General features: G+C 39.0%; 1 protein-coding gene across 1 annotated transcript; it reads left to right on the top strand.

Moving 5' to 3' along the window:
- Positions 1 to 3809: 3809 nt before the first annotated feature.
- Positions 3810 to 11168, top strand: zc3hc1 (zinc finger, C3HC-type containing 1). Its single transcript, XM_037760861.1, has 10 exons — positions 3810 to 4015; positions 6443 to 6545; positions 7079 to 7229; positions 7350 to 7433; positions 7560 to 7687; positions 7849 to 7988; positions 8214 to 8481; positions 8602 to 8805; positions 9871 to 10083; positions 10220 to 11168. Exons 1-10 carry the CDS (start codon positions 3882 to 3884, stop codon positions 10289 to 10291), a joined length of 1497 nt encoding a protein of 498 aa, XP_037616789.1. The 5' UTR covers positions 3810 to 3881; the 3' UTR covers positions 10292 to 11168.
- The last annotated feature ends 710 nt before the right edge of the window (positions 11169 to 11878 follow it).

Below are 11878 nucleotides of genomic sequence, written 5' to 3'. Positions count from 1 at the left end.
AAGTTTAAAGTGCACCAGTGGTTAAGAGTAGTTGCAGGTTAGTGCAGATAGTCCAGATAGTCCAGATAGTGCAGTTTTCATAAATAAAATACAATATATATATATATATACATATATATATATGTATATATATATATATATGTATATATATATATATATATATATATATGACAGGGACCTAGTGTAAAGTAAGTTTAAAGTTTAAAGTGCACCAGTGGTTAAGAGTAGTTGCAGGTTAGTGCAGATAGTCCAGATAGTCCAGATAGTGCAGTTTTCATATGGGGGTCAGCCTTGGTTCTGGAGCCTGATGGCTACCTGCAAGAAGGACTGACCCAGGCGCCTTGTGTTGTACCGAGGGGGGATGAGTCTGTGGCTGAAGGTGCTCCTCATCTTGACTAGCTCATCATACAAAATAAATACAAATATATATTCTATTTAACCTCAGGAGGTCCCTGTCATATATATATATATATATATATATATAATAATAATAATAATAATATAATAATATATATATACATATTATATATATACATATATATATAAATATTAAAATATATATATATATAATAATATATATATATATAAATATTAATATATATATATAATAATAATAATATAATAATAATATATATATATACATATTATATATATACATATATATATATAAATATTAAAAAATATATATATATAATAATATATATATACATATTATATATATATACATATATATATATATATATGAAAGTATCGAAAGCGCTCAATATACGGAAAAACACACACAGCCCGCATTCAGAAATTGTGCATTTGAAACAAGCCGTTAGAATTTCTGTCCATTTGTGATGTTACAAATCTACAATATTTAAACCATTTCACAGTTTTAAACGTAAACATTCTAAACGTGTCCCAGTTAATTCCTGGTTGCAGTGTATGTTAATGACATCAGCTGACAGGAAGTAAACATGGACCCAAACTGTTGCCAGGCAACGCAATTATGTTGCAATTCCGTTGCAATTCCGTTGAAATGCACTAAAACGGAGCGTTTCAGACAGAGGGTGAATACAGGTATATTCAAGCCGACAGTATGAGGAAAATAAAGTTGTTTTTTTAACATTACAGCATGTAAACATGTTCTAGTAGAAACGTAAAATACAAGTATGAACCTGAAAATGAGCACCATATGGGACCTTAAAGTTTAGGTGAAGACAGATTGTAGCTGACAAGTAACTGATATAAAATTTGGTGAATCTGCAGATTTAGTTGAATACATTTTGTTCACTCTTCTTATTACAAAACAGGAATAGGGACATGATGACCAGAAAATGAGCCGGTCTCATCAGCCCAGCCAGGAGAGAGCTGTTATCTCTTTTTGTCATTTTTGTCATTAGGAAGGTTGGAGTTACAGAATGTACTCGGTTGAGGTGAAGGCAGGCAATGTGGTCGTGACGGCAGGGGAGAGTGAAGGGAGGAGGAATTAGGAGACTGAGCCATGAGCTGGTTCTCAACACGCTGCCAATGAGGATGTGATGACAATACTTCTGTACTTCTTTTAAAGACTTTGAATGCAGGACTTTTACTTGTCTAATTATTTTAACATAATGATACAACGTTTACTTAAAGGGTCCAAATAATTTAATTCCTCCATTGTAGGCTACCAGTGTATTAAAAGTGTTTTAAAGTGAGGTAGCCTATTTCATCTACTTGCTATGAAATATATATCAAAATGGACTACTAAATGTGCATAAAAATAAAGTAAGGTAGCTCACGGTGTAAAGGGAAAAAAAAAACATTAAATTTAATAATTTTGTCAAATGAAAAAAAAAATCAAAACCTTAAAGAAATTAGCTAATTTTAAAGCATTTTCACCACATTTTCTGTTGTGATAAATTTGATAAATTCTCATAAAGGACATAGATACAGAACTCCTGAAAAATCCAAATGATGTTGACAGTGAAGTAATTAATGCACTAATTCTAATGGGGAAAGCATCATATCCATATATGCTAGTGGAAAAACAGAAAGTCCATTGTATTTATTAATCAAATAAAATACTTTGTCAAATCATTGAAATTTGTAATTAAAAAAAACATGAAAGCCATAAAACTATTGATAAACTTTGAAGATCCCCTTTTTGTTATAACATATAAAGTTGCATCAGTCATTGCCCAGGATGTGTCTTGCTAAATATCCTTTAATAGGTGAATGTATTTCTTATAGTTTGCTTCTTCAAAAGTCCCCTGTAATTTTATTTTATTTTATTATTATCATCATTTTCACATTATATAGTTTACTTACTGTCACATTTCTTTATTAGATATGTTGTAGCCTATGCAATGATTACATTGTCAGAATTGTTGTTATTCTTGAATTTCCCTTAGTATCAATAAAGTTACTATCTATCTATCTATCTATCTATCTATCTATCTATTGGTGGTGGACACCTACAAGTTCCTGGGAGTACACATAAACAATAAACTGGACTGGACCGACAACACCGAGGCCCTCTACAGGAAGGGACAGAGCAAACTGTCCTTCAACGTGTGCAATAGGCTGCTGCAGATGTTTTCCCAGTCTGTAGTAGCCAGTGTACTCTTTTTTGCTGTGGCATGTTGGGGGTAGGGGTAACACCAACACAAGGGATGCCAACAAACTTACAGGCTGGTGAGGAAGGCTAGCTCTGTAGTTGGATCCGAACTGGACGATCTGGAGGTGGTGGCAGAGGCAAGGATGAGGAGGAAGCTGGACGCTATCCTGGAGAACCCCTCCCACCCCTCCATGATGAGCTAGTCAAGATGAGGAGCACCTTCAGCCACAGACTCATCCCCCCTCGGTACAACACAAGGCGCCTGGGTCAGTCCTTCTTGCAGGTAGCCATCAGCCTCCAGAACCAAGGCTGACCCCCATATGAAAACTGCACTATCTGGACTATCTGGACTATCTGCACTAACCTGCAACTACTCTTAACCACTGGTGCACTTTAAACTTTAAACTTACTTTACACTACATCCCATATACCATTTTATAGACTGCACATATTACATCTATTCATTGTACACTACATTTTTTTATTGACGGACAGTACACGCTATTTATTTATTTATTTGACCTTTATTTCACCAGGTAAAATCAATTGAGAACCAATACTCATTTACAATGATGACCTGGCCAAGAGGCAGCAGCAAGAGTATAAAAACACAGTCCACACAAGCGACACAAACAGCACAGATACAGTACAGTATGACAAACATACAGTATGCCATGACAAGACATGAGAAAATGGCTAAAAACAGCATAGGTAAATAAATAGGTCAGAAATTAATAAACACTATGTACAAAAAAAGGTGGATTACTGGATGTTCTTTGTAAAACTGTAATGGAAGAGACAGAGAGACGTGAGGGCTGGTCAGCAAGTACAGCAGTCAACTATGACTTGTTGCAGCTCTTTCCATTCACTATGTATATTCACTGTGTATATTCTGTAATTCCAATTATTGTTTTATAATCTTTTTGTACACCTGTACCTTTGTATCTGCGCTTTGCTGCTTTGACACCTGAATTTCATCCTGGTGATTAATAAAGGTTCATCTTATCTTATCTTATCTTATCTTATCTTATCTTATCTTATTGTATCTATCTATCTATCTATCTATCTATCTATCTATCTATCTATCTATCTATTGTCACAGTCTTGAATTGTAATATTAAAGTCACTGAATTAATATACATATATTATTATTATTATTGTTTATTATTATTTGTCAGGCATGTTCAGTGAGCCCAGAGTCATGTGCTGTGGTGGTTTTGGGGTCTTCACACACAAAGCGGAACGATTGTGTTTCAGGGTTTTATGTTCCGGGGGGGACCACTCCACAGAGCCGAACATGGCGACTCTCGGCGGCAGTCGTGGGGATCGTCTCGGCAACACTAATCAACAAAAGTCTTCTTTCGCTTCTCCGGAGAAAGTCCGTGAACTTCTGAACGCAGGAGTGTCTTCACCAGATAACGGAGCCAACAGGTGACCATTGGTTTGAATAATTGCGCGCTATTTGTTTGATTTAAAGGGGCCGAAGAGCAAGTTAGCTAATTTAGTTAGCCACTTAGCCTGGAAGCTGTGTGCTACTTTAGCCGCCTGCTCTCGGTGTGCTATGAAGAAGGACATGTCTGCACAGATGTGGCAGCATGTAGGCCAGGAACAGGAGTTTGCATTGTTGTTCTCCTCTTTTATTTAGTCCATCTACGGGACAGATTTGTTCTGGTCGTCATTGTGCTATCTCTGCCATGCACTGTACAGATAAAAAGGGGGTGGGGACTGAAAGTTTGACTGTAACATGGTGCTCTATTAGTTTGCTAGTCATTTCTGTTGTATTGTCTACTTGCTGCCATCAAGGCCAGGTTCAACACATTTGGTTTGACTTGGTTTGCATTAATATAACAGATCAAATATTGGTAAAAAGTGTTGCATAACTGCATGTTACTGCTACTTTAAGTGGTAGGCCTGCAGCAAGCATGTCTCTGTAGCTGGGAGAGTTTATTAGGAGAAATTAGGGGAATCTTGCAACGTACAGTACACATACATTTAATTATGGCATGTTTTTTTTTTTTTTGTTTTTTTTTATAAATCATTCAGATAAGAAGCAAAGCATGTGGAAACTGAATTATTATTTTTTTCTATTAGTTTGCTATTCATTTCTGGAGTGTTGTGTACTTGTTGCCATCAAGGCCAGGTTAAATACATTTGGTTTGACTTTCTATTGTGCGTTAATATAACAGATAAGATCTTGGTAAAAAACAAAATAGAGCTGTTTCATTCATGTTGCATAACTGCATGTTTACTGCTAGTTTGCTGTGGTAGGCCTGCAAGCAAGCAGTCCTCTGGAGCTGCACATATGTACATACTACATTTATTTATTGACAGACTGCACACACTATGTTCACCCACTGACTTTTATATCTCTATTATTGTTTTTATAATTTTTGTGGAACTTTACCTCTCCTGTGTTTCACTCTGTTGGCTGATGTTGCTGCTTTGACACCTGCATTTCTTATATTTCTAGTTTGTTATTAATTTCTGTTGTATTGTCTACTTGCTGCCATCAAGGCCAGGTTGCATACATCTGGTTTGACTTCCTACTGTGCATTAATATAACAGATAAGATCTTGGTAAAAAAAATAAATGGAGCTGTTTTATTCATGTTGCATAACTGCATTTTACTGCTAGTCTCCACAGATGTGGGAGCTTGTAGGCCAGAAACTGGAGTATGCATTGTTATTCTCCTCTTTTATTTTGTGCATCTACCGGACAGATTTGTTATGGTCGTCATTGTGCACTGTACAGATATGAGGGGGTGGGGACCTAAAGTTTTACTGTAACATGGTACTCTATTAGTTTGCTATTCATTTCTGGAGTATTGTCTACTTGCTGCCATCAAGGCCAGGTTAAATACATTTTGTTTGACTTCCTACTAGTCGTGTATCACAGCTGTTACCCTGCACTATATTCAGTTTTAACAGTTTTAGGTCCTTTTAGTCCTGTCCCAACTATTAAAAAGTGAATATAGTGCAGAAGAGACTGTTAAAAATGAGTATATTGCAGGGTAACCCCAGTAGCTGAGTCTATGAATGTGCACTGTATGCATTATTATCTGTCCTGCAGACCGTCCTCCTTTGTCCCCCCCTCCCTAGAGAGGTGTTGTACAGTTTGATGGCTCGGGGGACAAAGGATTTCATATTCATTGATTACATTGTCAGAATTGTTGTTATTCTTGAATTTCCCTCGGGATCAATAAAGTTACTAACTATCTATCTATCTATCTATCTATCTATCTATCTATCTATCTATCTATCTATCTATAACAGTTAAGATCGTGGTAAAAAAAAATGCAGCTGTTTCATTCATGTTGCATAACTGCATGTTACTGCTAGTTTGCTGTGGTAGGCCTGCAAGCAAGCATTCCTCTGTAGCTGGGAAAGTTTATCAGGAGAAATTAGGGATATCTTGCAACGTACAGTACACATACATTTAATTATGGCATGTTTTTTTTTTTTTTTTTTTAAATCATTCAGATAAGAAGCAAGCTTGTCGAAACTGAATATCTGTTTTTTCTCTTTATGTGGATTTCAGTGGACAGGGAAATTTGGTTTGACTTCCTACTGTGCATTAATATAACAGATAAGATCTTGGTAAAAAAGAAATGGAGCTGTTTCATTCATGTTGCATAACTGCATGTTACTGTTAGTTTGCTGTGGTAGGCCTGCAAGCAAGCATTCTTCTGTAGCTGGGGAAGTTTATTTGGAGAAATTAGGGGAATCTTGCAATGTACAGTACACATACATTTAATTATGGCATGTTTTTTTGTTTTTTCTTTAAATCATTCAGATAAGAAGCAAAGCATGTGGAAACTGAATTATCTGTTTTTTCTCTTCTTTATGTGGATTTTTTCAGTGGACAAGGAAATCTGAAAGATTTGGAATTAAAAAGCAACACTCAAGCACCTTGTGAGGCGACGAACAAAGAAGCCTTTTTCTCAAGAGTGGAAACCTATTCAATATCCTTTGACCTTTTGACCCAGTTAGGGCTGGTCCCGAATACCATTGTCTGGGCTTCGAAGCTTCGATGCAGGCTGACATTTTTCTGTGTGTCTGTCTCCATCTCCCCCTGTTTCAGTGCCCGGGACAGTGCTGCTGCCACACTAAAAGACTTAAAACTTTATTATTATATTCGTCATATACATACAGGTACATGCATGAAATTTGACTACTGCATTTAACCCATCCTAAGCATTTAGGAGCAGTGGGCTGCTGTGAAGCGCCCAGGGGACTACTGTACACACACACACCTCTACACACAACAAACAGCGCAATATACTTCATGTATATACTGCATAATATAATCATGAATAATGTAGACCCATTATGGGGCATCCAGTTTTTTAACTTAGAGATCACTAATGTAATGAAGCACTTGTTGATCTATAATTTTCATGTGTTTGTTGATATTTCACAATGTGAGAAATGTATATCTACTTTATGTGACAATATTTGTTTTGTGTCTGAGTGAAAATGTTCCTTAGCGTAGCACTGTTTGAAATGGGCCGGCAAACCCCGCACACTGTCCCCACTAATGTGCGCCCGATACGGCTGGATCAACGTCGGCTGCGATATGCTCAAGTGCTCCAGCTGCCACGTGTTCCTCTGTGCAACACTACAACCAACTCTAGACTTTGCAAAATGTGAGCAAAACTTTACAGAAAAAAGACAAGGGCACATTTTATTTTGGCAAGGTTGGGCTGATGTTGCCAGTCTGCCAAAAAAATTAAAGGTCAAGCGACTCTCCTTTCTTTCTTTAATAGATGGAACCCGCATTGCGGAGATATCGAGGCAGCTTCAGACACAGCACGAGAAGTTTTGCCCTTGGCCTGATTTTCCATGCCCAGGTAGGAGCAATCATTGTGTATTGCACGTGTATACTAACAAAACAATCTATAACACATGTAATTTCAGCTGAATTAACCCTTAGTTGTCCACATGATGGATTAAGGTGAATGTCGATGTAATTTCAGAGCGGTTCTGGCTAGTTCCCGCCTGTGAACCATCAGCGCTTCTCGCTGCCTTCTTAGAGCGCTTCCAGAGCACCTGTCTCCTTGAACAGCAGCTGCCCGCCATGAAGCCGGAGCAGCTGAAGTCTATGGTGAGGCAGGAGAAGAGTCTTTTAAAATGCTTCCAGGAGATTATGGAAAGGACAGTCAAATTAATTGTAGACAAATGTGAACTTCCCGTGTAGATGTATTCAACTATAGTAGCATTTTCAGGTTGTTCACATGTAATTAACGTCCACTGTTTTCCTTGCAGTCTTTGACTGAGGACGTTATCAGTGTTGTACTACAGCTGATCGAGGACGAACAAAAAAGAAAGGGAGGTTCTCCGTGTTCTGAGCCTTTGGCTGTCCAGGTGGCTGCGTGCGTTGTTTCTCTCTGTGGCTGGGCTGCAAGGTGAGATGAAACTCCCCTTTTGTTGTGCTTGACTCTTCAATACACTTCACACTAACACAATACATTTTCTAGTACACACATTGATATTGTCTTAAACTAGAGTGAGCACACAGCAAATTTCCAGCGTCAAATGAATCCTAAATGATGTACTAGCTGCATGGACGAAAATACAATGACTCGTCCACCTGATCAAAAATGTCTGAGCCTTGAATTTCTCCATCTTAGCCCAACTCTGCACGCCATGAACCTGCCCATCCTCACCTGCTCGTACTGCATGCGCAAGGTGGGCTTGTGGAACTTCCACCAGATGGAGGTAACGGGAGGCGACGGAGACGCCTCACCAAACACTGTAGGCCCCTCTCCTCAAGCAGCAGCTCCTGCCTCAGCGGCCACGCAGGAGGGCCCGGGGGACCAGCCTGCTTCTGCCTCATCCACCCCTACAACTCCATGTCGCATGAAGCTGAGGAGCCAGGACTCCACTCGCTCTGATCAGGCATGCTTTAAGCAGATGAAGTGACCAGCTAAATAAGCTTGGCTTATATTTTTACTCCATGTGAAATGTACCGGGCTGCTTTTTTTTTTTTTTTTTACCATTCTCTGGTTTGTGTTGCAGAGTGAGGGAACCTCCTCCCCCGTGTCTTTGCGTGCCCGAAGCCGAGACTCCCCAAGCCCTAGTGAAGAGCTGCAGAATCCTTTACCACGGGGTAAAAGGGCTGCAACTCGTGGTAAAGGACAGGGGGACAACTCTGGAGCTGACGGCACTGCCAGCCTGTATCAATCTCCTAAACGCCTGTGCCTCTCAACAGTCGGTGGTCCTGTAAGAACTAACATTACCCGCTGATTTCACAACTTGTTTTTTTGTAGTTTTATTATGGCACAAGGCTCCATGTGCGGAAGTTCACATTCGTAACTTATAATACAGTGCTGCCTGGTCATTAAAGAAGCAATATGTAGGACTGACAGCTAGCGTTTAAAATGGGTAAACGGCAGTCCAAATTGGAGCCGTAGCCCGTCCGCTCCTCCGGTGTGACTAACAGCAGTTAGCACACGTTTTCGCAATTTGAGGGTTACCTTCTAAACAAAACCGTGTTAGCCTCTGGCCAGCAGTAGTTGGAATCACTTCACCGGCTGTGTGTCTCATACTCGCTGACTTGATAACCCAGCTGCACACGGACCACAGAGAGATGTGCCGAGGCTTTTATGGTCGGGTAGAATCTATTGTTCTGTTATCTCTCTTGATCCAGTTTGTTTGCTTGCTTCCATGGCTCCAAATTTGGCTGTTCCTTAATCTCTGATGACATATCATGATCATTTTATGATTTATTACAGTACATATATTACATATTGGTCCTTTTTAAGGCAATATTTTGAGAAAAGTATTCAAGATAGGGCTGCACAATTCATCACGTTTTCATTATTTATCTCTATGTAATCCCTTCTTGCATGGCAGATTTTGCTACATTTACATTAGCAAGGAGATCTGTTGCATCGAAGTTGGTGCTCCTAGTTTCTTTATATGTAGCATCAGCAAATGACACTGATGAGGATAATGATGATGAAGAAGAATTGTACACAGGTACAGGGGGCGGAATTTATTCCAGTACGATGATTACCGTCAAAAGCTCCTAGTTTGCAAGCAGAGTTTTGTCATAGCACAGCAGGTTAACACTATACATTTATGCAAACACTTGAAATGTCATCACATAATATTATCAACATACTACGTGACAAGCTCTCAAAGGCACAAGGAGATCACAGATGCTGTATCTTTATCTAAACATTGTTTTCCTAAGAATCATGAGACAAAATTCTAATCTCAATTTTGAGTGAAAAAAAAATCACTTTGTATCCAGTATTTTTTACCCTCTACCTACTTTTCCAGGATGGACTCCTGCACAGGAACGCATTCGACCCCCTCGCTCAGCACAGAGATTGGTGTCCCTGGATCTCTGTGGGAAAGGAGAATGTGGATCCAGGGGCGATCCCCCGTTTGGACGGAGGATCGGCGCTTCATCAGCAGGGCTGGAAGGCTGCTCTCGACCTCCTCATGCCCATGAAGAAGAACTCCAGCACAGCAGGAGGCAGTCCAGGACAGGCAAGATGATGCATAACAATACATGCATGGACTTCATGCTAATCATTTCTGTTTTTTATGACACTATTACCACTTAGCTATGTAGCTTTAATTTAAACAATATCTGACATTTCTCTATTCTGTCTTTTTTTCCCAGGGCCCTCGTGACAAGTCTAAAAGGGTGTTTGCTATATTTCGTCAGTGGCAGGTATCCTCTCCGTCTCAGTAGACTGTTTCCATCCAAAACAGCATCGCAACACTGAATTGATGAACTGACCTGCCCTCTTTTTTTGTGGTACAGAGTCCATAGTACCGATGACAGGAGTGTCATATCATATCGATGTATGCCATCCCTTAAAGTCGTGTTTACAGTCAAAGTGTTTCAGGAGGGGGAAAGGGAGTTGATTGTGTCTTTTAGGCAAAGGAATGAGTGTCTTCTCTGTGAACAGTGAAATATGTGAAGGATGCCTGTGTGGTTTTAAAACCTTTGAATTCTGATAAACTGGGATGTGCAGACATTGGAGCCTCTATAGGCCTTGTATCATGTGTATACATAAGTAATAGAACACATCTCAGCATATAAATTGGCCACAAACAAGGCATTTTTACGATTAACCTCACATGAAGTCTGCTTCGGTAGTCCTTCGTGACATCATGACGGTCTGGATTTCTGCAGAACACAAGAGACAGGAAATCCCTTATCGTGAGAAAGGGCCAAATGGCTCTTGACACTGGAAAGGCAATGTTTACCTTCAATGTATGTTGAGTCATTTGAGGGAGCGGTCAGTTTTTAAACCTCAGATAAAGTAAAAACAAAACTGTGAGGAAGTCATTTTTGTGTACCATTGTGCTTGAAAAGTAACATGGATATGAGTTCTCTTTTGAAAAGAACAATCCTTTTTTCGAGTAGTGAAATGTTTTTGTCAATCCTGAGTACTGCGGGGCAGGTAGCAACCATGTGCCATGATGAATTTTCAAACCTGCTTTGAATTAGATTCAGGATTCCTGTGCATCCTATTGCTAAATGCAGTCCTCTCTTATCTTGCATGTGCTTTTTTTTTCTTCGTAGTTTCCTAAAAAGCGTTTAATAAAATGCTCTTCTGAAAGTTTGTTTCACTTTGCATGTTGTTCGTATGACATTTCAATTAAAGAAAAGATGAATTAGTAAATGAATGAAATGATTATATTGTAAATATAAGGAAAATATATACATTTAGATATGGCTCTTGCAAATATTTTAGTACCTATATATTGTTGCAGCTTGCACAGTGACTGACTTGTGAAAGGTTTTTCTGTGATTTCACATAGATGTGATTTGGGATTAGCATTTGCTGCTGTATTCTGCCTTTCAGCACTCACTCACTGGCAGCTATTTTGTTTCCTGTAAACATCTTAACCTCTTTGGCTTAGAGGGATGACAGTTACACAAACACACTATGCTCCTTAGAATTCACAGGTTTATACAAATGACATTTATGTTTACTTTATTGAAATGCAGGTGTGTCACTGGATCATTAGTGAGGACACGAGAAGAAGAAAATATTGCTGTTATCAAGGCAGGTATGCAGCTGTCCTTGGAATATTAGTATATTTTTAGCCATGGTTGTGCTCTTGAAAACATTCTCTTTCATTGGGTCTCATTTGTATACTGTAATACTGTATATTCCATTTAAATGAGCTGATTTAAATCCAAGGATTGTCAGCTGTGGACAGACATTTTTGAGCTATTTATCCTGGTTATCCAGCACCTGGGTGTGGTGGAGAACATGGAAGATGTGCAAAAACCAAAGACAGAGCCAGTACCACAGCAGTGAGG

The sequence above is a fragment of the Sebastes umbrosus genome, chromosome 23 (genome assembly GCF_015220745.1).
Source record: "Sebastes umbrosus isolate fSebUmb1 chromosome 23, fSebUmb1.pri, whole genome shotgun sequence".
Taxonomy (NCBI): domain Eukaryota; kingdom Metazoa; phylum Chordata; class Actinopteri; order Perciformes; family Sebastidae; genus Sebastes; species Sebastes umbrosus.
This window is presented reverse-complemented; position numbering and strand designations above follow the sequence as displayed.

Coding starts and splice junctions, on each gene's coding strand:
- zc3hc1 (XM_037760861.1), top strand. CDS start 3,882: ATGGCGACTCTCGGCGGCAGTCGTGGGGATCGTCTCGGCAACACTAAT. Junction 7,434..7,559: donor GCCTGATTTTCCATGCCCAG/GTAGGAGCAATC, acceptor ATGTAATTTCAG/AGCGGTTCTGGCTAGTTCCC. Junction 10,084..10,219: donor CAGGAGGCAGTCCAGGACAG/GCAAGATGATGC, acceptor TTTTTTTCCCAG/GGCCCTCGTGACAAGTCTAA.